This window comes from Haliotis rufescens, unplaced genomic scaffold (genome assembly GCF_023055435.1).
Source record: "Haliotis rufescens isolate VD_foot unplaced genomic scaffold, xgHalRufe1.0.p SCAF_123, whole genome shotgun sequence".
Taxonomy (NCBI): domain Eukaryota; kingdom Metazoa; phylum Mollusca; class Gastropoda; order Lepetellida; family Haliotidae; genus Haliotis; species Haliotis rufescens.
The window spans coordinates 395,510-420,578 of NW_025963806.1; the positions used below are offsets into that span (position 1 = coordinate 395,510).

A 25,069-nucleotide genomic window follows, 5' to 3' on the forward strand; every position below is an offset into this window, starting at 1 on the left:
CGGGTAACTCTAAACTGCCACCTCACTCGGAATATGTCCGCAAGGCGTGTAGGCAGGTTTAAAGAGTTGACATACGGGTGCGATGGGACAAAAACAGGAGTTTATCCTATCGGTCGCAGCGGGCACTCCATGGTGGCTGATGACGCCAATATTTATGTTTTTGGTGGATACAATCCACGCGGGTGCATTCGCGAGGACACTGAATCTGCATGTGTGCTCGTCGAACTTTGGAAATTCAACTTCGCCACCTGGAAATGGACGAACCTGACATCCCCTGGGGTGCCAGACACGTGCGCCAGCTCGTGCATGGTCATGAGAGGGAAGAGGCTGTTTGTGTACGGGGGGACAGGATTTCCGTTCGGTGAAATGATGAGCAATACTGTCAAAGTGTGTGAATGTAGTCTTGGAAGTCGGCGTAGGAGCTACTGGTATCTTCTTGAAACCAACCCAAATGTGTATAACTGTTTAGATCTAGGCGACAATATGCCCCCGAGAGCCTATGGACAAAGTCTGATATTCCACGAAGATTGTTTATACACGTTTGGGGGAGCGGTTGGATTTTATGACGAGGCTGTAAACGATCTTCACCGTCTCAACTGTCGTACATTAATTTGGGAGAAACTGTCACCGGCAGGGGATGTGCCCCCTGGGCGGTATAAGCAGGAGGTGGCGTTATACAGAGGAAGGTACGGCTGGTGTATTCCTATTGTTGTAATGGGGGCGGTCGGGTAGCCTAGTGGTTAAAGCGTTCGCTCGTCACGCCGAAGACCCGGGTTCGATTCCCGACATGGGTACAATGTGTGAAGCCCATTTCTGGTGTCCCCCGCCGTGATATTGCTGGAATATTGCTAAAAGCGGCGTTAAACCATACTCAGTCAGTCAGTATTGTTGTAATGATATTTAAACGAAGAATTTTATTACTCTTCAAATACTTTTGCTGCATCGGTGCATATGTACTAGAATTCCTCAGTTACGGTGAGGTGAAATGAAGTTTAACGTCGCGTTAAAAATTATTGTACTTATATTGCAACGTGCATATGCACGTGTGTGTGTGTGTGTGTGTGTGTGTGTGTGTAGTGTGTGTGTGTAGTGTGTGTATGGTGTGTGTGTGTGTGTGCGTGCGTGCGTGCGTGGCTGCTTGTACAAGTCCAGACTAATGCCGGTTTCATAGTGCTAGCCCACTAAGATACCATGCCGCAGTTTAACATCGGTTTTCTGACTCCGAGCCGACCACCAGGCACGGTAACAACAAGTAACGTGTTTTGGTATGACGCGGCCAGGAATCGAATCCCCGACCTTCCGCTCTCAGTGCAGACGCTATGTTCTTCCCGGGATCAGCTGGTGCACAGTGTGAGATGACCTGATGACCTTTGGACCTGTTTGGGTGCTGATATTTGTAAGGCTGATAGTGTAACCCAGTTGTCACAGGTTCTGTTCTGTTTGTTGTTTAACGCCGCACTCGGCCATATTCCGGCTGGTTGAGGCGTCCTGTATATAATCGAGTCTTGACCAGACAATCCAGTGATTGATATTATGAGCAACGAATTACGCCGTCGGGGTACAATGGCACCCGATCAGCCTAGTCCCTTTGCACAAATCGATCTTAGCGCTACGACTAGTGTAAGCCTATGTAAAGTATAAAAGGTACAATCGCAGAGCTAAATTCACTTTGTGCACATGAACCCATATCTATCTGGTCGCCTCGTAGGACAGGCTTGGTTTATCTGTGAGGTGTGCAACACCATCAACATTACGTACAGCCTCTTTAAGTATGATGATACATTGTACAAGCTTTTAATATAAATTACCGGTATTTTTATAATGATGAATCCAACAATAGAATCCTACCCCGGAAATGTCGGACATGTCCATTTTTATGCACAGGTGGATATTTCCCACATATTCTCAAAATCCTCGCGTCAATTACATGTACCTTTCCTCCGAATATAAGTTGTCATAGCTCTCTCGCTCTTGGAGTGAGTGAGTGAGTGAGTATGGTTTTACGCCCCTTTTAGAAATATTCCAGCAATATCGCGGCGGGGGACACCAGAAATGGGTTTCACACATTGCACCCTTGTCGGGAATCGAACCTGGGTCTTCGGCGTGACCAGCGAACGCTTCAACCACAAGGCAACCCGACCACCCTCCCGCTCTTTGATGCAACTGTTCGGGTATTGCGTTTATCTGCGTATGTATCTATGGGGAACAACGTATACAACACTTCTCTCTCAAAAATAATGTCGTCTAATATACGCCGTCATCGCGTTGCGAGCGCAAATACGAATCTCCACAAATGACGTCATGATAGAACAATGTTTTATCGTGAATTCTACCATAAATTTGGAATTTACTCGATTCTGATTGGTCAATCAGAGGCTATTAAATCACAATAAACCCCCTCTGATTGAAACAGCTGGTTTGACGGCCGCTTCACCGCGGAAGCTAATATTCGTAGAATGGTACTATTTTCAGTCATTGTCGGTAGGCGTATTTAAATAATTATATCTGCAATTACAGGTTACAAAATGCACAGATGCGGTTAATACAATATACAAAGGATGTGTGGCAATACATTTTGTGCAGAAAAACACGACAGAAATCAACAAAGGGAATGTATTTACGTTTTGGAGACAACAGAGAGCTTGGAATTTTGGCGCTTTTCTATATATGACTGTGACGTCATATCTTTTGCGTCACAATGAGTGAGTGAGTTGGGTTTAACGCCGCTTTTAACAGTATCCAGTTATATCACGGCGTGTCAGCTTAATGTGGGAGGAAAGCCCGAAGTGATGCAGGTCTCAGACGTTGACCAGTTCGGTGAAACCCACGAGCAGCGTCACAATGAGCGGCATGACGTCATAATGGTGACGTGCGATGTAGAGCGAAAGCCTTGCAAAGCTTGCTTTGTTTTCTTTACGGATGCCCACCTCATGTTTGCTTACCAAGTTGCCGTGCTTATATGCTTTCAATGCCTGTCATATGTTCGATTGAAGTATTACGGTATAAACAAACTGCTTGAGGATATACAGCACCATATTTTTTTTCGGTGATTCCGCAATTCAGATCGATAACGCACTCAAAACACTGAACTCAACCCATGACGCTTCACTCAGTATATTTGCTAACACCAAAGAGTTCGCATTTTATTTAGTCATGGTAGAATGGAGATAAACATACTGTGTTTGCAATGCTGCGCGTTCGGTTCCAAATTCAGTTTAGCGGGGTTAAATCTACAGGACCTAGCTCTACATTGAAAACACTGTATGTTTATCTCCTAAATAAACCACGCTTCGTTCTGCGATTTATCGCTCAGCTATCTTATATATTACTATAGTTAATCTGTCATGCCATTATTATTATTATTATTATTATTATTATTATTATTGTAATGTTTTTAACTTCTTTTGAGTGGTAAAAATCATGACGCGAGACGAGTTACGCTGGTTTTAAGATAGATAAACAAGCAGTCTGACCTCTGTCAAAAAATGTTTTGATGACCCTTTTCCTAATAACAGCCTGACCTAGATTATCGTCGTCCTGTCAAGTAGACCAGGTTCGCCCCACACTCCACGGTGAGTCGACAGCCGTGTCACGTTGTATACCTCCTGTCTCCCACGCCAGACTCACCTGATATCACTGAAATACTGGTCACAGCGAGGTTGAATCCAACTCACTCAGTGCGTTCCTGAGTTGCGTCCCTTGGGCACGCCAGAAACCAATGGTTGTGTTCGAATCCCGGTTCGCCCCGATTATGTTTCTAGGTTTGTCAGCACCATACCCGTGCTCGTGGGTTTCACCGAAGTGGTAAACGTCTGAGACCTGCATCACTTCGGGCTTTCCTCCCACATTAAGCTGACACGCCGTGATATAACTGGAATACTGAAAGCAGCTTTAAAACAGCTCACTTATATGGCTGGACGATTGCTGATTGCGTCGTTAGACAACAAAGAGAACTGTTGTAGATTCCAAGCCGAGTTGCACAGTTTCGCCTCGGTTACATGAAACATGGCATTATCTGGTACTATATATGCGGCTATTCAAGGGTGTCAAAAAGTGCTCGAAATGTCGGTTTTACTGTCCGGGATTGAAGGCTACTTCCGACGTGTACAGGCAGACGAATGTGTTGCAGCTTGTGTATGTCAAGCTGTGGCCAAATCTACATTAACCCAAGGGATGCATTTTTTTAATTAATCAGAACACTGCACGACTTGAACAAGTCATAACGTTCAATTGGGGATAACCTAAAAGGGACGGTCGGGTAGCCCAGTGGTTAAAGCGTTCGCTCATCACGCCGAAAACCAGGGATGGATTCCCGACATGGGTACAATGTGTGAAGCCCATTTCTGCTGTCCCCCCGCCGTGATATTTCTGGAATATTGCTAAAAGCGAAGGGTAGAAAGGTAAGGGTAGAAACTAACATTTTTAGTCCACTTATCCATTTAATGATAACATATAGCAAAACCCTGAAAAATGGCAAATTTCTACTAGTCCTTATGATACCTTAACTATTGGGCAGTTCGGCAAGGACTACAGGACAAGTGCCAATTTCTAACGCTGATAAACCTAAAACCCTCGGGTTTTTTTTCGTTTTTTTAAAAGGTATGATAATGATGACAATTAACCTGTAAATAACGAAGCCGGAATAAATAATCCTAGACAGGCCCAATCCTCGACTACAAGTACGACGAACGAGTGATTTACAACGTATTCTGTCCAAACAACTGTGTATTAGACTCTATTTGGTTTCGAGTGAAATGAAAGGTGAAACTATGCTTCTGAAAGATAACTGAGAGTGGTCTCATATCGGGACGGGCGAGCAGGACACAGTGCATCTGAACATTTACAATCTCATTCAAATCACGTCCTAGTTCTCGCTACCGCTAAACCAAGATCTGAGGACATCCCGTTACGGGTCACGCCAGAACAACCCTTCATCCGACCAATCAGAGCGTCGTTTATCAGTTCATGAAAGTGACAGTTGGAATGTGATTTTTGATCGTGCAACTTCGAAATATTTGATACGCTGTATTCCGAACGGCAGTTATGGGCTTTGTGACTGTATTCCTACAATCTAGACCATCTACTAGCCATTCCAGAATGTTGCTTTGTTCCGTTTTCAAATTTGTAATCGAGAATTTGTGAAAATATGTTTCAAAGCGTAGTCGACAGTTGAAAACTAGTGCCGTAAAGCTGCCTTCTGATTGGCTAACGTCGACCTCTTGTCAGTCATTCCACTGGTCGGTCAAAATTTGCGAGAGGTCGTAATGGATGTACTTAGATCTTTGTTTAGCCGTAGCAAGAACTAAGATCTGATTTTAATGAGATTGCGAACATTTAAAGTCTTATGGGACCCATGAGGCAAGCGGGTCCACTAGCCCGTATTAAAGTCTAGTTTCTACCCTTGCCACATCAAGGCCACTTTTCCTGGCGCGACCCTGGCGCCACCTCGCGTAGATCACGAGTTGTGCCCCTTGTAATGAAATCGCGATATCCAATCAGATCGCTGACGACCTAGACGATAAGATAACAAACATATTCGCGATTTCATCCCTGACACAAAAACATAGGCAAGCGTTGGGGGGTTTAAAAGATGAAAAAGACATATTCGTATCAACAAAGACAGCCAGCGGTAAATTACTTTCATACGAAGGTGTTCAGTCGTAGATGTTGATTTTGTGAAACGTTCTCTGATTGAACTATCGATATGTGTGTTGCTCTTGTCTCGGGAAGATGTGCGGGACCAGGGTTAATGTAGGTCCTCAAGCACTCTAAAGATTGTGGTGAGGGGAACTAAAATGGTTCGGGTGGTCAGGCTCGGTGACTTGGTCATCCCCTGGACGGCCTGTGACGTTGTTCATTATATCAATCACAGGTTTGTCTGGCTGAGATTTGAGTATTTGCAGATCGTTGTGATATTGCTGGCTGGAATACTGTGGTTTTATACATACTCAAACATATAATTTATTATTATATCTTTTTAAGGTTTTTCGTGTTCGGAGGCGGGCGACTTCATCTCACAGAAGAGCTCAAAAGCATATTTGCCTACGAAGTGGCTGCAAACAGGTGGGAGGAAATCAGAACAGCCCGGGATCCATTACATGGTTACCCCGCCGCCAGATGCAGTTTCGGTTTGGTTCAGATTGGGGGCTGGGTTTATATCTGCGGGGGGAGATTTTACCTGGACTCGGTGCCACACGTGGGTCTCACAGACATATGGAAAATATCCCTGGAATCGTTTCAGTGGTGTAGAGTGCCTGTCGTTCTTCCCGAGAAGCTGTATTTTCATCGTGTGGTTGTCTCCCCTTCGTATCATCTCTACGTGTATGGTGGCGTGACGGATGGAGGGGTCAGGTCATCGCGCATGTTCAGATGGAGAATTCCGTATCATGTGCCGAAGCTGATGGAGCTGTCGTGGGAGACGGTGTCCAGACACTTCTGGGCCCTGGACACACTGCCCAAGGAAACTCTGGAGATGACCTATGGTATTCCCCGGCAGTTTGTCGACCGCATTACATAAACAACGCAAATAGTTACACTCGCATTTAACCCCGTGCCTTTCAGTGAGTACTCGTCCACGTTGTATCTTCACCGAGAAACGTTTTAAGAAATGACACATGGACTACAAACCGCTGCTCGGGCTAGTTCCGCTTGTTGGTGTTTAGCGAAGACGGATATATCTCCCTCCTCCTGTAAAACAAGCTGCTTTGAACACCTGGCATAAAAAAAATCAAACTGACCGTACCATGGCCACATGCAGACCAGAACAACACTATGTTAACTCTGATTCGTGTGTATTGAGAAGGAATCAGTATTATAAGGGTAACGCTATTTTTTAGGACATTATCATTTGCAGAAGCCCGAGGTCTTCCATTAACTGCCCGACGAAGGAGGGCAGTTGAAAAGACAAAGGGCTTCTGCAAATGATAATGCTCTGAAAAATAGCGTTACCGTTATTATAGCTAAAAATGGATGGAATTTGTTATGAAATAAAAAGAAACCTCAATATCGATTTTGAAACATTTACTGCAATCAACACGAATGCCACTGACCCACTTTTACAAATATGGAAACGTCATAGAACAAACCTGATGACGTCACCTATCAGTATCCTATGACGTCACCTAACAACGGGCGTGATAATGGCCCGTCGTCAAGCAATATGAGGGCATTATCAAGTTTCAGTGGCCCGCTCATTTCTGATAACATGCGGGCGGTTTTTGTGATAATTCTATCCATTTTAGCTATAATACTTTGTATTTACTTGTTTCCAGAAAAGAGCATTCCCTTTCAAATGTATTGGTTATACAGGCATTATTTGGCCGCAGGGCTCCAACCCTGATAGATTTTCTTTTGAAATTTGTTCGAGAATTACGTTTGGTACGCACGTTTAGGATCTCAAACAGGTTTCGACAGGAGATATCGCTTGGGTGAGAACAAGCGATCTCTCCTAGGATATGACGGTTACCGTGACGTCACAATCAAATGACATCACTAATTCTTCCGCTACTAAAGCTGGTTACTGTGATTATCAGGGGTTTTTTTTACACTGAAGACACTGCTTATGACTGTTTAAAAACTGGATGTTGGTGGAATGATGTTGGATGAAATATAGATTATCACCCTCGTGTCGTTTGATATCAAATATATCAAAACTCGTCTATAACAGTTCAAACCTCCTCAGCATGCCTCGGATATTTAAACTTTTTTATCAAAAGTCACGAGGGTGATATTCTCTATCTGTCATACAAATCTGGCTTCTAGAGGAGATATCGATTGGGTGAGATCAAGCGATATCTATGTTATCGCTTTATGAATTGCACCACAATGCTCTGCAGGTCATTGTGACGTCATCGTTACATGACGTCACTGTGACGTCATCGTCACTATGACGTCACATTCAAATGACATGATTTATCTGACATTGGTTATCTGTACTTTTTTACACTCAATGCACTGGTTATTACTATTTACAAATTTAAAACTTTGGAAGAATGATTTTTGGATGATAAACAGAATCTCAGAGTTGTAGCGTGTGTGTTCAGCATTCATGATTGTCAACGCTGTTGGTACTATTTATATTTGGAGGCCTGCTATTCGCTATGCAGAGTTGCGCCCCCCGGGTACACCAGAACCTATGTTGGGTTCGAATCCTGTTTTGCCCCGATTATGTTTGTCAGCACCATTCCCGTGCACGCGGGTTTCGCCAAGGTGATAAATGTCTTAAAACCCCTGCATCACTTAGGACTTTCCTCCCTCGTCAAGTTGACACGTCGTGGGACAACTGGAATACTGTTCAAAGCGGCGTTAAACCCAACTCACTCACTCACCCACTCACTGTTGTTATCTAGTAAGGCATAAGTAAGGAAACAATCTTAAAGATCAATCATTCGGATTATTGCACACCTCTAGGTTGTTCCTCGGCTACATTCAGCCAAGTTCGGCGTTTTCCGTGTAAGGTATTCTCAGTTCTGGGACTGGTCGAAACAAGTATTAATATGTCCATAGATCTCGTCATGATTTTTACTAATCGTGAATATAACCTAAAGGCCAGTTGGAAAATATGGAAAAAGGACATGCATTCGAAGTTGGTAACATTAATTATTTCTGCTTTGAAGCTTGGGATGACTTCACGGAGCTTCACCGCGCTTCACGCAGGGACAGTTGCTTCTGCTATATACCTACATTGTAGGCAGGTTGGAAAGAAGTCGCAATATTTTCGTTATTTACATTGTATATATAACGTATGTTTATATTGCTTATATTTTCGTGTATTTTCTGCAGGGTCAGTGTTTGTGTATTGTTTATATGTGCCCCTCGAGGTGTTGAGGCGTGTGCCAGTCGTGCACGTGAGATATTTTTATATAGAGAGAAGTTGTTTATTTATGGATGTCAGGCTGTCCAACAACAACAGAAGGGGATATTCATTCAACCTTATGTCACTCAATAGTCAAGATGTCGCCGAAGTCTTAGGTTGAGTTGGACGGGGCATGAACATGGCTCTGTTTCTCAATGTGATCGTGGCACTACGCCTGTCACAGGTCCCGTACAATGCTTCAAAACATGAGATGTTTCTCTCAGACAGGAGCCAAACAGTCGGTTCTTTGACAACACGTTGTTTCCAGGACTATGCAGGGATTATTTACCAAAGATAAACAAGCCTTTGAAATACGCGCTATTTCGCAAGACCGAGGCTACTAAATTGTGCTGGGGACCAGTGAAAACGTTTCTTCTAGTTCTGTTGACAAGTCTTGAAAAAACCCACCGAATTTCTAAGGCTACAATCTGTTTCCGAAAATACAGGAAGCAAATACATAGTTCTCACGCTTTACCACACAATTCAACATTATCACGAATTGACAAATAGTATTTTTGGGGTATAAAAATGTTCCTCCTATCAGTCTGGGTACAATGTGTGAAGCCCATTTCTGGTGTCCCCCGCCGTGATATTGCTGGAATATTGCTAAAAGCGGCGTAAAACCATACTCACTCACTCCTATCAGTCAAAAGAATTGTATGTCTTGAAGCGAGTCGAACTTAAATCCGAGAAAATACCGAAAACACAGAATTTACAGTTGTGTTGGCTGAATCTCCCTACTCTAGACCCGCGAAGATCCAGGGTAGAATAGGTCTGCAGCAACTCATGCTTGTCTCCCCCCGTGAAGATCCAGGGTAGAATAGGTCTGCAGCAACTCATGCTTGTCTCCACCCGTGAAGATCCAGGGTAGAATAGGTCTGCAGCCACCCATGCTTGTCTCCCCCCGTGAAGATCCAGGGTAGAATAGGTCTGCAGCAACTCATGCTTGTCTCCCCCCATGAAGATCCAGGGTAGAATAGGTCTGCAGCAACTCATGCTTGTCTCCCCCCGTGAAGATCCAGGGTAGAATAGGTCTGCAGCAACTCATGCTTGTCTCCACCCGTGAAGATCCAGGGTAGAATAGGTCTGCAGCAACTCATGCTTGTCTCCCCCCATGAAGATCCAGGGTAGAATAGGTCTGCAGCAACTCATGCTTGTCTCCCCCCGTGAAGATCCAGGGTAGAATAGGTCTGCAGCAACTCATGCTTGTCTCCACCCGTGAAGATCCAGGGTAGAATAGGTCTGCAGCCACCCATGCTTGTCTCCCCCCGTGAAGATCCAGGGTAGAATAGGTCTGCAGCAACTCATGCTTGTCTCCCCCCGTGAAGATCCAGGGTAGAATAGGTCTGCAGCAACTCATGCTTGTCTCCCCCCGTGAAGATCCAGGGTAGAATAGGTCTGCAGCAACTCATGCTTGTCTCCACCCGTGAAGATCCAGGGTAGAATAGGTCTGCAGCCACCCATGCTTGTCTCCACCCGTGAAGATCCAGGGTAGAATAGGTCTGCAGCAACCCATGCTTGTCTCCCCCCGTGAAGATCCAGGGTAGAATAGGTCTGCAGCAACCCATGCTTGTCTCCCCCCGTGAAGATCCAGGGTAGAATAGGTCTGCAGCAACTCATGCTTGTCTCCACCCGCAAAGATCCAGGGTAGAATAGGTCTTCAGCAACTCATGCTTGTCTCCCCCCGTGAAGATCCAGGGTAGAATAGGTCTTCAGCAAATCATGCTTGTCTCCCCCCGTGAAGATCCAGGGTAGAATAGGTCTTCAGCAACTCATGCTTGTCTCCCCCCGCGAAGATCCAGGGTAGAATAGGTCTGCAGCAACTCATGCTTGTCTCCCCCCGTGAAGATCTAGGGTAGAATAGGTCTGCAGTAACTCATGCTTGTCTCCCCCCGTGAAGATCCAGGGTAGAATAGGTCTGCAGCAACTCATGCTTGTCTCCACCCGGGAAGATCCAGGGTGGAATAGGTCTGCAGCAACTCATGCTTGTCTCCACCCGTGAAGATCCAGGGTAGAATAGGTCTGCAGCAACTCATGCTTGTCTCCAGCCGGGAAGATCCAGGGTAGAATAGGTCTGCAGCAACTCATGCTTGTCTCCCCCCGTGAAGATCCAGGGTAGAATAGGTCTGCAGCAACTCATGCTTGTCTCCACCCGTGAAGATCCAGGGTAGAATAGGTCTGCAGCAACTCATGCTTGTCTCCCCCCGCGAAGATCCAGGGTAGAATAGGTCTGCAGCAACTCATGCTTGTCTCCACCCGTGAAGATCCAGGGTAGAATGGGTCTGCAGCAACTCATGCTTGTCTCCCCCCGTGAAGATCCAGGGTAGAATAGGTCTGCAGCAACTCATGCTTGTCTCCCCCCATGAAGATCCAGGGTAGAATAAATCTGCAGCAACTCATGCTTGTCTCCCCCCGTGAAGATCCAGGGTAGAATAGGTCTGCAGCAACTCATGCTTGTCTCCCCCCATGAAGATCCAGGGTAGAATAGGTCTGCGGCAACCCATGCTTGTCTCCCCCCGCGAAGATCCGGGGTAGAATAGGTCTGCAGCAACTCATGCTTGTCGTAATAGGCGATTAACGGGATCGGGTGGTCAGGCTCGCTGACTTTGGTGATACATGTCATCGATCCCAATTGCATGGATCGATGCTCATGATGTCAATCACTGGATTATCTGGTCCAGACCGCCGTCATATAGCTGGAAAATAGTACTACGTTAAACAACAAACAAACAAACAAAACCTCCCTACTCCGGGAAGCAGGCGCCGCAATTCGCTGTGCAGAGTTGCCTCCCTTGGGCACTCCAGAAACTTATGTTTGTGGGTTCGAATCCCAGTTCGCGCCAATTATGTGTCTAGGTTTGTCAGCACCATACCCGTGCTCGTGGGTTTCACCGAAGTGGTAAACGTCTGAGACCTGCATCACTTCGGGCTTTCCTTCCACATTAAGCTGACACGCCGCGATATAACTGGAATACTGTTAAAAGCGGCGTTAAGCCCAACTCACTCTGCTATGACGCTATACCAATATTAAGGAATCGTTTGTTCTTATCTTCTTGTGAGTAGTATACTTGGATACTAGGGTGGACTAATTTGGCAGTGATTAACTTCCATTACAGATCTATACCTTTCTTTGGGTCTCAGATTTATCTCATTTCTGAGTCTCTGTCAGCCCCGTCACCGTACTCGTAGGGACCGCCTCCGTGGTCTAGTGGTAGAGCGTCCGCCCGGAGAGCGGAAGGTCTGGGTTTCGATCCCCGGCCGCGTCATACAAAAAGACGTTAAAAGATGGTACTTGTTGTTACCCTGTCTGGCGCTTGGCATTTAAGGGGCTAAAACAAGGACTGGTCGGCTCGGAGTCAGTATACCGTGTCTGAGTGGGGTATTCATGTTAAACTGCGGCATGGTATCTCGGTGAGCTAGCACTATAAATCGGCATCAGTCCGGACTAGTACAAGCAGCCACACAAACACACACGTACATGCACGTCGCTATATAAATGCAATAATCTTGGACGCGACGTTAAACCCCACTTCACCTCAGCTGTACTCGTATGGTACCCGCTTGTTCAGCCGTCACCCCTATTTATGACCGGCATGAAACTGGGACAACAGAATATTTTTCAGTTTTCTGTACTGTTTTAGGATTGTTGTTTTCGAATATTTTAATTGTTTATGATGCATGTGTTTAGTGAAATACTGCGAGAGACTATCACACATACTCGTGCACGTTCCGTTCAGACGCAATCGGAATCTCATTCGTAACAAGCGTTCCATTCCGACTCGGAAACGTATATATACATTTCAACAGCCCTTAAACTATGAGGCATATGGAACTGAAACTTGTATCAATGATCCTAGTTTCAAAGATTTGCTCTCATAATTCCGAACCGTGTCTTTAAACGTGTGGGGCGGTCGGGTAGCCTGGTGGTTAAAGCGTTCGCTCGTCACGCCGAAGACTCTGGTTCAATTCCCGACATGGGTACAATGTGTGAAGCCCATTTCTGGTGTCCCCGCCGTGATATTGCTGGAATATTGCTAAAAGCGGCGTAAAACCATACTCACTCACTCACTTTAAACGTGTATGGCCTCAATTATTCCTTCATTATTCAGGTGAGCTACAGATATTTATGGCCCTATTTGGTTGCATCATACGGAGTTAATTTCCTGTTTCAAAACCACAAGGGTGCTCGGGTAGCCTAGTGGTTAAAGAGTATGGTTTTACGCCGCTTTTAGCAATATTCCAGCAAAGTCACGGCGGGGGACACCAGAAATGGGCTTCACACATTGTACCCATGTCGGGAATCGAACCCGGGTCTTCGGCGTGACGAGCGAACGCTTTAACCACTAGGCTACCCGACCGCCCCTGGTTTTTTTCTTTGGTCGATATATCCATGGACATAATAACGATGAAAAATATTCACGAATGTAAAAAGTATTCAAGTTAGTTTATGAAACACCTGTACTTTCATTCCCGAGATACGCATGTTACCATTTCACGTGTTTCTGGTTTGTTGTTTGTTAATGATGTTTTATTTATGTTTACGTTCAAAGGCTTTCGGTTTTGGAAGGCTCTAGCGCTTAGCGTTGCCAAGATAAAAGTCCACCTACTGGTTTCTATGCTCTATCATTATATCTATTCTGCCTCGGTAACATTCCTAGCCAGTTGTGGAAGGGTGAATTGTGTTTGATGCCGCTGTCAGGGTAGATATGCTGGTAGCTAAATCGGGGAAGATACAGTGGGTATAGCGTTAGCCCCGTGAGCTGTAGGTCTGTGTTTGGATCCCTCGGCCGCCTCTGTGGTGTAGTGGGTACAGCGTCAGCCCGGACAGCTTAAGGTCGGTGTTTGGATCCCTCGGCCGCCTCCGTGGTGTAGTGGGTACAGCGTCAGCCCGGACAGCTGTAGGTCTGTGTTTGGATCCCCTGGCCGCCTCCGTGGTGTAGTGGGTACAGCGTCAGCCCGGACAGCTGTAGGTCTGTGTTTGGATCCCTCGGCCGCCTCCGTGGTGTAGTGGGTACAGCGTCAGCCCGGAGAGCTGTAGGTCGGTGTTTTGATCCCCTGGTCGCTTCCGTGGTGTAGTGGATCCAATGTCAGCCCGGAGAGCTGTAGGTCGGTGTTTGGATCCCTCGGCCGCCTCCGTGGTGTAGTGGATCCAATGTCAGCCCGGACAGCTGAAGGTCGGTGTTTGGATCCCCTGGCCGCCTCCGTGATGTAGTGGGTACGGTGTCAGCCCGGAGAGCTGTAGGTCTGTGTTTGGATCCCCTGGCCGCCTCCGTGGTGTAGTGGGTACAGCATCAGCCCGGACAGCTGTAGGTCTGTGTTTGGATCCCATACAGCTGTAGGTCAGTGTTTGTATCCCTCGGCCGCCTCCGTGGTGTAGTGGATCCAATGTCAGCCCGGAGAGCTGTAGGTCGGTGTTTGGATGCCCTGGTCGCCTCCGTGGTGTAGTGGATCCAGTGTCAGCCCGGAGAGCTGTAGGTCGGTGTTTGGATCCCTCGGCCGCCTCCGTGGTGTAGTGGATCCAATGTCAGCCCGGACAGCTGTAGGTCGGTGTTTGGATCCCCTGGTCGCCTCCGTATTGTAGTGGGTACAGCGTCAGCCCGGACAGCTGTAGGTCTGTGTTTGGATCCCCTGGCCCCCTCCGTGGTGTAGTGGGTACAGCATCAGCCCGGACAGCTGTAGGTCGGTGTTTGGATCCCCTGGTCGCCTCCGTGTTGTAGTGGGTACAGCGTCAGCCCGGACAGCTGTAGGTCTGTGTTTGGATCCCCTGGCCGCCTCCGTGGTGTAGTGGATCCAATGTCAGCCCGGACAGCTGTAGGTCGGTGTTTGGATCCCCTGACCGCCTCCGTGGTGTAGTGGGTATAGCGTCAGCCCGGACAGCTGTAGGTCTGTGTTTGGATCCCGTACAGCTGTAGGTCAGTGTTTGGATCCCTCGGTCGCCTCCGTGGTGAAGTGGATCCATTGTCAGCCCGGAGAGCTGTAGGTCGGTGTTTGGATCCCCTGGCCGCCTCCGTGGTGTAGTGGGTATAGCGTCAGCCCGGACAGCTGTAGGTCGGTGTTTGGATCCCTCGGCCGCCTCCGTGGTGTAGTTGATCCAATGTCAGCCCGGACAGCTGTAGGTCGGTGTTTGGATCCCCTGGCCGCCTCCGTGGTGTAGTGGGTACAGCATCAGCCCGGACAGCTGTAGGTCTGTGTTTGGATCCCCTGACCGCCTCCGTGGTGTAGTGGGTATAGCGTCAGCCCGGACAGCTGTAGGTCTGTGTTTGGATCCCGTACAGCTGTAGGTCAGTGTTTGGATCCCTCGGTCGCCTCCGTGGTGAAGTGGATCCATTGTCAGCCCGGAGAGCTGTAGGTCGGTGTTTGGATCCCCTGGTCGCCTCCGTGGTGTAGTGGATCCAATGTCAGCCCGGAGAGCTGTAGGTCGGTGTTTGGATCCCCTGGCCGCCTCCGTGGTTCGTGTCCTGAATTTAACGCGTTTAACATGTTTGTGAAAATATTGCAGAAAGAAAATTGCTTGTTTTGAAGTTTTGTTTCAAGGGTATTACTAGTTCATTCCACTGTGATTAATTCCCTGGATCGCTACCATAGCTTCGTTTGGAACCCGATTCTATCTTAAATACAAAAGTCCAAAGATGAGCTGTATAATTTACTCAACCAGTTTCGCTGCAATATATTATTGGCTGTGTTTGATATTCATTCCGTACGGGTACAATAAATTGATATTTATTGTGCGTTGTGATTTGTGCATTTTGAACTGCTTTATATTGATATAAATAAACGTTATTTACTGGCTGTGACTTTCTCTTTTATTGATCATAAGCATAAACATATAATTATTTAAATACTTGAATTCCTGTTCGATGAGGACTGGGGGCGTTCATGAAGCTGGCTCGCCGAAAATTGTAGCGGTGATTTGGGGCCGTCTGACGGCGAGTTCTAGAAGCGATTTTAGTACTACTGTTTATCGCTGCCCTCGGCAATATTCTAGCTGTATGACGGCGGTCTGCTCATAATCGAGTCTGGACCAGACAACCCAGTGATTGACATCATGAGTATCGATCTAGGCAATTGGGATACGATGACATACATCAACCAAGTCAGCGAGCCTGACCACCCGATCCCGTTAGTCGCCACTTGCTACAAGAACGTTTTACAGACGACCAATTCTAAGGCAATTCTAACCCGGATCTTTACGGGAGATAAGCGTTGGTTTCTTTAGACCAATTCTAACCCGGATCTTTACGGGAGATAGGCGTTGGTTTCTTTAGACCAATTCTAACCCGGATCTTTACGGGAGATAGGCGTTGGTTGCTAAAGACTAATTCTAACCCGGATCTTTACGGGAGATAAGCGTTAGTTGCTAAAGACCAATTCTATCCCGGATCTTTACGGGAGATAAGCGTTAGTTGCTAAAGACCAATTCTATCCCGGATCTTTACGGGAGATAAGCGTTGGTTGCTAAAGACTAATTATAACCCCGATCTTTTCGAGAGAAAAGCGTTGGTTGCTAAAGACCAGTTATAACCCGGATCTTTACGGGAGATTAGCGTTGGTTTCTATAGATCAATTCTATCCTGGATCTTTGCGGGAGATAAGCGTTGGTTGCTAAAGACCAATTCTATCCCGGATCTTTGCGGGAGATAAGCGTTGGTTGCTAAAGACCAATTCTATCCCGGATCTTTGCGGGAGATAAGCGTTGGTTGCTAAAGACCAATTCTAACCCGGATCTATGGTAGATAAGCGTTTGTTTCTATAGACCAATTCTATCCCGGATCTTTGCGGGAGATAAGCATTGGTTGCTAAAGACCAGTTCTAACCCGAATCTTTACAGGAGATAAGCGTTGGTTGCTAAAGACTAATTCTAACCCGGATCTTTACGGGAGATTAGCGTTGGTTTCTATAGACCAATTCTATCCCGGATCTTTACGGGAGATAAACGTTGGTTGCTAAAGACTAATTCTAACCCCGATCTTTACGGGAGATAAGCGTTAGTTGCTAAAGACCAATTCTATCCCGGATGTTTACGGGAGATAAGCGTTGGTTGCTAAAGACCAATTCTATCCGGATCTTTACGGGAGATAAACGTTGGTTGCTAAAGACTAATTCTAACCCCGATCTTTACGGGAGATAAGCGTTAGTTGCTAAAGACCAATTCTATCCCGGATCTTTACGGGAGATAAGCGTTGGTTGCTAAAGACTTATTCTAACCCGGATCTTTACGGGAGATAAGCGTTGGTTGCTAAAGACTAATTCTATCCCGGATCTTTACGGGAGATAAGCGTTGGTTGCTAAAGACCAATTCTATCCCGGATCTTTACGGGAGATAAGCGTTGGTTGCTAAAGACCAATTCTATCCGGATCTTTACGGGAGATAAGCGTTGGTTGCTTAAGACCAGTTCTAACCCGAATCTATACGGTAGATAAGCGTTGGTTGCTAAAGAATAATTCTAATCCCGATCTTGACGGGAGATAAGCGTTGGTTTCTAAAGACCAATTCTAACCCGGACCTTTACGGGAGATAAGCGTTGGTTTCTAAAGACTAATTCAAACCCGGATCTTTACGGGAGATAAGCGTTAGTTGCTAAAGATAAGCGTTGGTTGCTAAAGTCACTTTTTGCAGGATTCTGTGAATTTCATGCAGTTGTGGAAAATCGGAAAAACAGGATTTGGGGGAACTGTTTGAAATGATTATTACATAAATACCGGTGTGGACCAGAGCAAGGATGTAGCATCAAAAAGAACATCATAGAAATGCCGAGACTCACACAAGAGGAACGTGACAGAGCTATTGGTATGACCGATATGGGGGCCTCTCAACGGCAGATTGCAAAAAAAACAAACAGTATCAGCAACTTGTTGAGCCGTTATCAGCAAACAGGCCCGACACAAGACCATCCAAGATCTGGAAGACCAAGGGTCACAGCGCCAGTTGAAGGCCGCCACATCCGGACAATCCACCTGCTTAACCGATTAGTGACGGCGACGTCAACGGCGGCGACAGCACTGGGACACCCCATCATCAGACGAACAATCTTACGACGACTCTGCATTGTTGATATCAGAGCCTACCGCCCCTTCGTAGAATGGCCTTGATCCCTGAACGCAGACGAGAGAGGCTTGAACTTGTTCCGAAATGATGGCCGAGTCCGTGTTTATCGACGTAGTGGAGCGACTGGCAACTAACTGCATCCAAGATGTGCACCCTTATGGTGGAGACGGCGTGGTGTGGGGCGGTATTTTCGGTCAGTCGCCAACAGATTGTCATCATCCGTGGGAATCTGACTGGCCAAGGATACAGAGTGAGTGAGTGAGTTTGGTTTTACGCCGCTTTTAGCAATATTCCAGCAATATCACGGCGGGGGACACCAGAAATGGGCTTCACACATTGTACCCATGTCGGGAATCGAACCCGGGTCTTCGGCGTGACGAGCGAACGCTTTAACCACTAGGCTACCCGACCGCCCCCAAGGATACAGAAACCAAGCGACTTGTGCCATTCCTACGTGGAGAGCCAAGGGTTACCCTTTTGCAGCAGGGAAATGCACCTGATACCGCCAGTCTTGTTCAGCAATATCTGCACAACGTTAACGTCAACGTATTGCCTTGGCCAGCATGTTCTCCAGACATGAATCCCATAGAGCATCTCTGGGATCATGTTGATCGACAGCTGAGGCAATGCGTACCTCCCCCAGCAAACAGACAGCAGCTTGAACAGGTTTAAAAGGATGAGTGGCGCAGAATTCCTGCTGACGTCATCCGGCAATTGACGACATCCACGAGGAGACGTATTTTGGCGTGCATTGATACAGGGAGTGGTCACACACGCTACTAAGGACATGTCTTGTCACAGGATTTGACTTTGTCAGCACCTTTTTGAGTAGACTCTGTTTGACTCGTGATAATGTATTTTTTTTATTTTGACCCCATATCTCTTTCGCTCGGCCTAATGGCAAGTGCATTATCGATGTAGCATTGCAATTTGGTACAGACTTTAGGGAAATGATTCCTTTCATTAAAATATTCATCATATAGTTAACACCTGTCTTTGTTTCTGTTCAGAGCTACTGAACAAAGTGATACGTTTCTTTTGCCCGGTAGTTTACTACCGGGATGTACGTTTTTAATTTCCCTTCTCCTCCGCTTTTTCTGTAATGCAATAGCTCTAAATGAAGCAAGTCTAGATTTTCCTCAGGTTCGGCAGGCTCGGATACGTTTTCAATTGAAATTGAGTTATTTGTTTCTATCAAAATTACAGTAAAATACGTTTATAACGACCACGCTTATAACGAACTGACAGATATAACGAACTTATTTTTGGTCCCAGCCATTTGCTGTATATTTGTTGTATATATGCATATAACGAACTACGGTTATAACGAACTATAATTAGCGGTCCAATTGAGTTCGTTATAACCGTAGTTTACTGTATTATTTTCCAGAGTTTAGTTTGTCTAAACACTGCGTCATTAACCGTGGAGCTTCTTCAGCGTGTGGGGGCGGTCGGGTAGCCTAGTGGTTAAAGCGTTCGCTCGTCACGCCGAAAACCCGGGTTCGATTCCCGACATGGGTACAATGTGTGAAGCCCATTTGTGGTGTCCCCCGCCGTGATATTGCTGGAATATTGCTAAAAGCGGCGTAAAACCATACTCACTCACTCACTCTTCAGCGTGTGTACACGTGTTTCCTGGCTGAATGCAGGCATCGCGTACACGTGGAGTCTAGTGCTGTAAATAGGTCACAGAGATACATGCGAACATGTGCCAGATACAGTTAACCGAAACAGCATAAAAGTAGAATTATGCGAACATGGCATATGTACTGAAAATGTCGTAAACAGTACGGTTGCAATCAGACACTGGGAACGGCTGCTATCATTCGGCACTAAACAACAACAACAACAGCAGTTTAAACAGGTCAACAAAGACATTTTTTTTATTCTACACGGATACTAAATCCACGTGCAAATAAATGCGAAGCCTCATGCCTAAGACCTCATGGGTTAGCACATGAGCTTCCCAACGGTCAAAACATTAATAAATAAAAAACTAAAATATGTATTCATAATCAGTTCAGGAGATAAACCTAACTGTAGATTAGATCCCTCTTATTCAATTTTGAGTCAAGCGCTTTTGTGTGAAGATACCATGGTCCCAAAGTCATCAATAACAGTAGAAACACAAATACTAGATCTAAGTCGCAATCGGCAAGGAGGAAAACCTACACAGTTTTCATGGTAAGGTTTCGAACGTAAGATTCTACCACGCACGTGCTCTCATTACCAGGTCAGTGTCGGATAATTTACCTCTAGACGTGTATATTCCAGTCACGTGACCTACACGGTATGTGCACTGATGATAGTCACAAAGCACAGGACGCACGTTCTGCGTTACTAAATGACACAAAACATTTGATGCTCCGTGTTTACCCTGTGTTCATGGTACACGACATGGAGTCCGTACTAGGAAATACATACATACAAGTTCTTTACACTTTAGAAAGATAGAGGGAACCAGTTATTAGTTTAGATACCGAACTGCCCAAGCTGTGGGATTTTCAATTCATTCCATCGACGGTTTGATAAATAAAACTAAAAAGGTATAGTGGGGGGTCTCAAAAACAAAACCGGGACGTAAAAGGATACTAGACAGCTTTGATACAGGGTGACTAGGTGTATAGTGTACAAGCTTTATGAGCAGAAGGTATCCCAGTTGACCGAGCAGTTTTCAGGGGGAAATATTCCATCCTGTCTGAGGTCACATATTTCCGGACCATTCATTACTATCACAGTCAGGGCTTCCAGATCATTTACCTTGATGAATCATTTCACTGACTACATGTGGCTATCGACAGATAGACAGGAAGCACCCATGGTACCATCAGGTAGAGGTAATCGTGTCATTGTCACGCTGCAAACCATGATATGGGGCTTATTGATGGATGCGTGCTAGTTTTCGAGGTGAAAAAGAAAACTGGTGATTTCCATAAGGAAATCATAGGAGGTGATGTGTTCATAGACTGGTTGGAACTTCAGCTATTGCCCATTTTAAACAACGTCAGTGTCATAGTCATGGATAACGCCAGTTAATACAACGTCAGGGTATCAGATTCTGTCGCCCCAACCATGAGTAGCCTGAAGGCGACCATACAGGAATGTATGACATTGTCGACTTCAGACCATATGAAACGAAAGTTCAACTCATGGAGAAAGTTCGGCTGAATAAGAAACAAGTAAAGTGCAAGACATATGTGCTTGCGGCATAACACGGTCACGTTGTCTTACGTACGCCAGTCAGACGTTGTGAGCTCAACCCTGTTGAGCATATCTTGGCTAACTGTACAGGGTTCGTGGCAAGACAACACAACATTTAAACTCACACATGTCAAAGGGAGGTTCAACGCAGTATCTGCTAGCTATCAGTCAGGAAGGCACGTCGGCTGGCGAGCTGGTGTGGTGATTGAAGCTGGTCCTTACTGTTTTACCCCTAGGGGGGTGGGTTTTGGCTGGGTGGGAGGGGGTGATAAAAGAATAATAATAATATGGGGGGGGGGGGGGGAGGGGGTCAGGCGTGGGAAGGCACGGCGTCGGCTGGCGAGCAAGGGTGGTGGTGGAAGCTGGAGCTTACTGTTTCTCCCCAGCCAGGAGCCTCCTGTCTAGGTCAAGCTCCCCTGGAGGGAGAGCTTGGAACAGTGCGGTGGTGAGGCGGGCGGCGGCTTTGGTGATGAAGAGGGGGCTGACTTGAAGATCGCAGTCGACCAGGAAATCCGAGAGATCCTGGTAGCTGTGGATTTCATGTTCAAATCTCTCTTCTCCCCAGTACTGCATCATCACCATGGGTGGGCGTGGGCGGTTGCTGGGGTAGACCTTGCCGCTCTCATGCTGGTAGCAGGGTTAGGGTGGACCTTGTGCTGCTCCAGGATGAGGGGTGGTGGGTAGGCTCTCCTGGATCTCCATGGCGGCGACTGGTGGAGCCTTCTTCACTGTGGGCGGCCTGGCCTTCTGTACCGGGCGTGGTGCAGCAGGGATAGGGGCCGGGGTGGTTTTCTCCCTAGGCTTGGTCTTGGCCGGAGCTTTGACCAGAGGCCTTTTCCTTTGACCTAAGTCAAAGGAGATGGAGAGGGTGGAGGAGTTGGACTTATAGGAAGTCCTGAGGGAGTAGTCCCCAACCCTGTAAGCCAGCAAGGGCTCCAGGATGGCAACTAGCTCCCTCGGTAGCGACAGAGCGATGTCTCTCATAGTTGAGCGTGGGTAGCGAGCTTGGAAGGACACGTCTGCACGGGGCGAGTGTCCAAGCAGAGATGGGTACACATCCCGTTTCATAGCTTTTAACTATTCCATCATTTATCCAAGCAATTATAATCCAGTACATATCCTTAATTGCTACCCCCATCAACGCACATGTCAATTAAGAACAATAACAGCAATATTTTGAGACCACCCCAAACTCGGGTGACATTTGCACCTGTGAGAATGCACGGGCCGGTGTGATGTCATCACCTCAGGTTATAGGCTGTTTCATACATGCATGACACAAATATTAGATTAGGTCAATTTGCGTTACTTTGATAAATGCTATTTTCATGACTCGTATTTATTAAATGAAACCAAAATTTTCTAACATTTCCGACAGTACTTTTTTTTAAATCAACATTTTGTAAAGTGATAGATTACACAATGCAAAGTTGCGGTTAACTACAATATTATAAGTTTGTTTGGTTTATTTGTTGTTTAACGCCGCACTCAGCAATATTCCAGCCACATGTATGACGGCAGTCTTTAAAGATCAATTCTAACCCGGGTCATCACGGTATGTCGCGATAGGGAAGTACCTGTAGCTGACGTGGTGTAAGGGAGACAACTCAAGAAACAGTAGCTACCTACAGGCGTTACACCACACCCTGACTGTGTCAAGTCCCATGAGATGCAGATAGGTCGCGATTCAGAATTATCTGTATCTGATTGTCTCCGAGACCATGTAAACCCCTGTTGGTTGACCATATACATGTATGTGTGTGGCAGACACCGCTTTCAGTTTGTTTGTTTGTTGTTTAACGCCGCATTCAGCAATATTCCAGCTACGTGGCGGCGACAATAAATAATCGAGTCTGGACCAGAGTGAGTGAGTGAGTATGGTTTTACGCCGCTTTTAGCAATATTCCAGCAATATAACGGCGGGGGACACCAAAAATGGGCTTCACACATTGTACCCATGTCGGGAATCGAACCCGGGTCTTCGGCGTGACGATCGAACGCTCTAACCACTAGGCTACCCGACCGCCCCTCTGGGCGTATTAGATTCCAGTGATCGTTTGTTCTAATCTCAGTGTCACCTTGATACTGTTCCTAGCTTTGTCCACATCTTACTCGTGCTCGTAGTAAGTGGTAAAGGTCTTTAGACCTGCATCACTTTGAGATTCCAGATTATCAGGGGCGGTCGGGTAGACTAGTAGTTAAAGCGTTTGCTCGTCACGCCGAAGACCCGGGTTCGATTCCCGGCATGGGTACAATGTGTGAAGCCCTTTTCTGGTGTTCCCCGCCGTGAAATTGCTGGAATATTGCTAAAAGCGGCGTAAAACCATACTCGCTCATTCCAGATTATCAAGCTGACACTGAACTAGATCCAAAGCGGCGTTAAACCTACCTCACCCCAATTCTATTTAAATGTCAAATTCATCGATATGTAAGGTTTATCTAACCATTATGCTATACACTAGAAAACCATTCTTTAAATGTGGCTAGGCTCAGGCCGATTGGCTGTACTGGCATATGTGTTCAAGTTATTTAAGAGCCACAATGTCTGTCTGCTAACTGACCAATCTAGCATATTTACTCCGATTATACAGACACGATATCTCAGCATTATACAACGTCTAGACCTAGACTTGAAATAAGAATATCGTTAAGTACAGTTCCTCCTTGATGGTGGAGTAAATAGGCCATACTAGACAGTGGTGGAGGTAAATAGGCCATATTAGACAGTGGTGGAGGTAAATAGGCCATATTAGACAGTGGTGGAGGTAAATAGGCCATATTAGACAGTGGTGGAGGCAAATAGGCCATATTAGACAGTGGTGGAGGTAAATAGGCCATATTAGACAGTGGTGGAGGTAAATAGGCCATATTAGACAGTTTGTTTTGGGGGTGTTTCTTCTATTGTTTCTGGTCAACCTTTCCTCAGATTCATGAAGACATTTCCTAGATCTAGGTCTTCAGCAACCCATGTTTGCAGTAAAAGGCGACTAACGGTATCGGGTGGTCAGGCTCGCTGACGTGGTTCATGCATGTCATCGCATCCCAATTGCGTGGATCGATGCTCATGATGTACATTTCTGGATTGTCTGGTCCAGACTCGATTATTTACAGACCGCCGTCATATAGCTGGAATATTGCTGAGTGCTGAGTACGACAAGCATAGTCACCTTTTACGGCAAGCTTGGGTTGCTGAAGATCTATTCTACCCCGGATCTTCACGGGTCCATTGTATTGCCTTTTGTGATTGTAAACCTAAAACTGCGTGTTTCAATATAATTTGTTAAATTTTCATTCATCTTGTGTGGTCTTTTACTGATATCACAATTGCCCCGTGCAAAACTATGAGGATAGATTGCACACTGGCAAATTTAGCACTAAAATTGTTTTCAGAGATTTCTTATGAATATAGAGAGGGTTTGGGCGATTTTATTTACAAATGTAGAAGTTTCAGCGAATTTAATTCAGATCCTGGCGAGCCCCCAATTTCTGTTTCGATGTGGTTTCCTTTATGATCGCAATGAATAACCCAGAACTAAATATTGAAATCAGTAAATGACCACACAGATCAATGAATGATGAAACATCGCACGTCACCTGGCGTATATTGTGTAGCATCGTAGCGATCATGCCATATGCATCAGTGCCTGGGCTGTCTGGTCCAGATTCCATTATTTACAGACCACCACGTGATACGGATGCAAATATTGCTTGCTGCGTTGTAAAACAACAACCAGTCGTTCACCCCAACAAGAAATAACATTGACAAAGGATGGCTTGGAGGATCTGAAAACACATCTTCCCGGGGCAAGGGAATGGAAACTGGATTTTTATATTCAGTTAACCTCCTTGACTCGGGAAGATGATCTGAACATGAAAAAAAAAAAAAAAATTAAATGGCATTTGATAAGATGCCTCGCCTTTGCCCTGCTTGTCGCATCATTTGCCAAATGATATTTATAATTCCCAAA

General features: G+C 46.1%; 1 protein-coding gene and 1 long non-coding RNA gene across 2 annotated transcripts; both read left to right on the forward strand.

Annotated features, from left to right (window-relative positions):
- The first annotated feature begins 26 nt into the window (after nt 1-26).
- On the forward strand, nt 27-6,737 carry LOC124117434 (kelch domain-containing protein 10-like). The gene is made up of 2 exons (XM_046479333.2): nt 27-686; nt 5,983-6,737. Exons 1-2 carry the CDS (start codon nt 34-36, stop codon nt 6,515-6,517), a joined length of 1,188 nt encoding a protein of 395 aa, XP_046335289.2. The 5' UTR covers nt 27-33; the 3' UTR covers nt 6,518-6,737.
- A 6,418-nt stretch (nt 6,738-13,155) lies between these two features.
- LOC125378530 lies at nt 13,156-15,641 on the forward strand. Its single transcript, XR_007220256.1, has 2 exons — nt 13,156-13,824; nt 14,165-15,641. It is a non-coding gene; the product is annotated as an uncharacterized LOC125378530 (long non-coding RNA).
- Nucleotides 15,642-25,069: the final 9,428 nt, after the last annotated feature.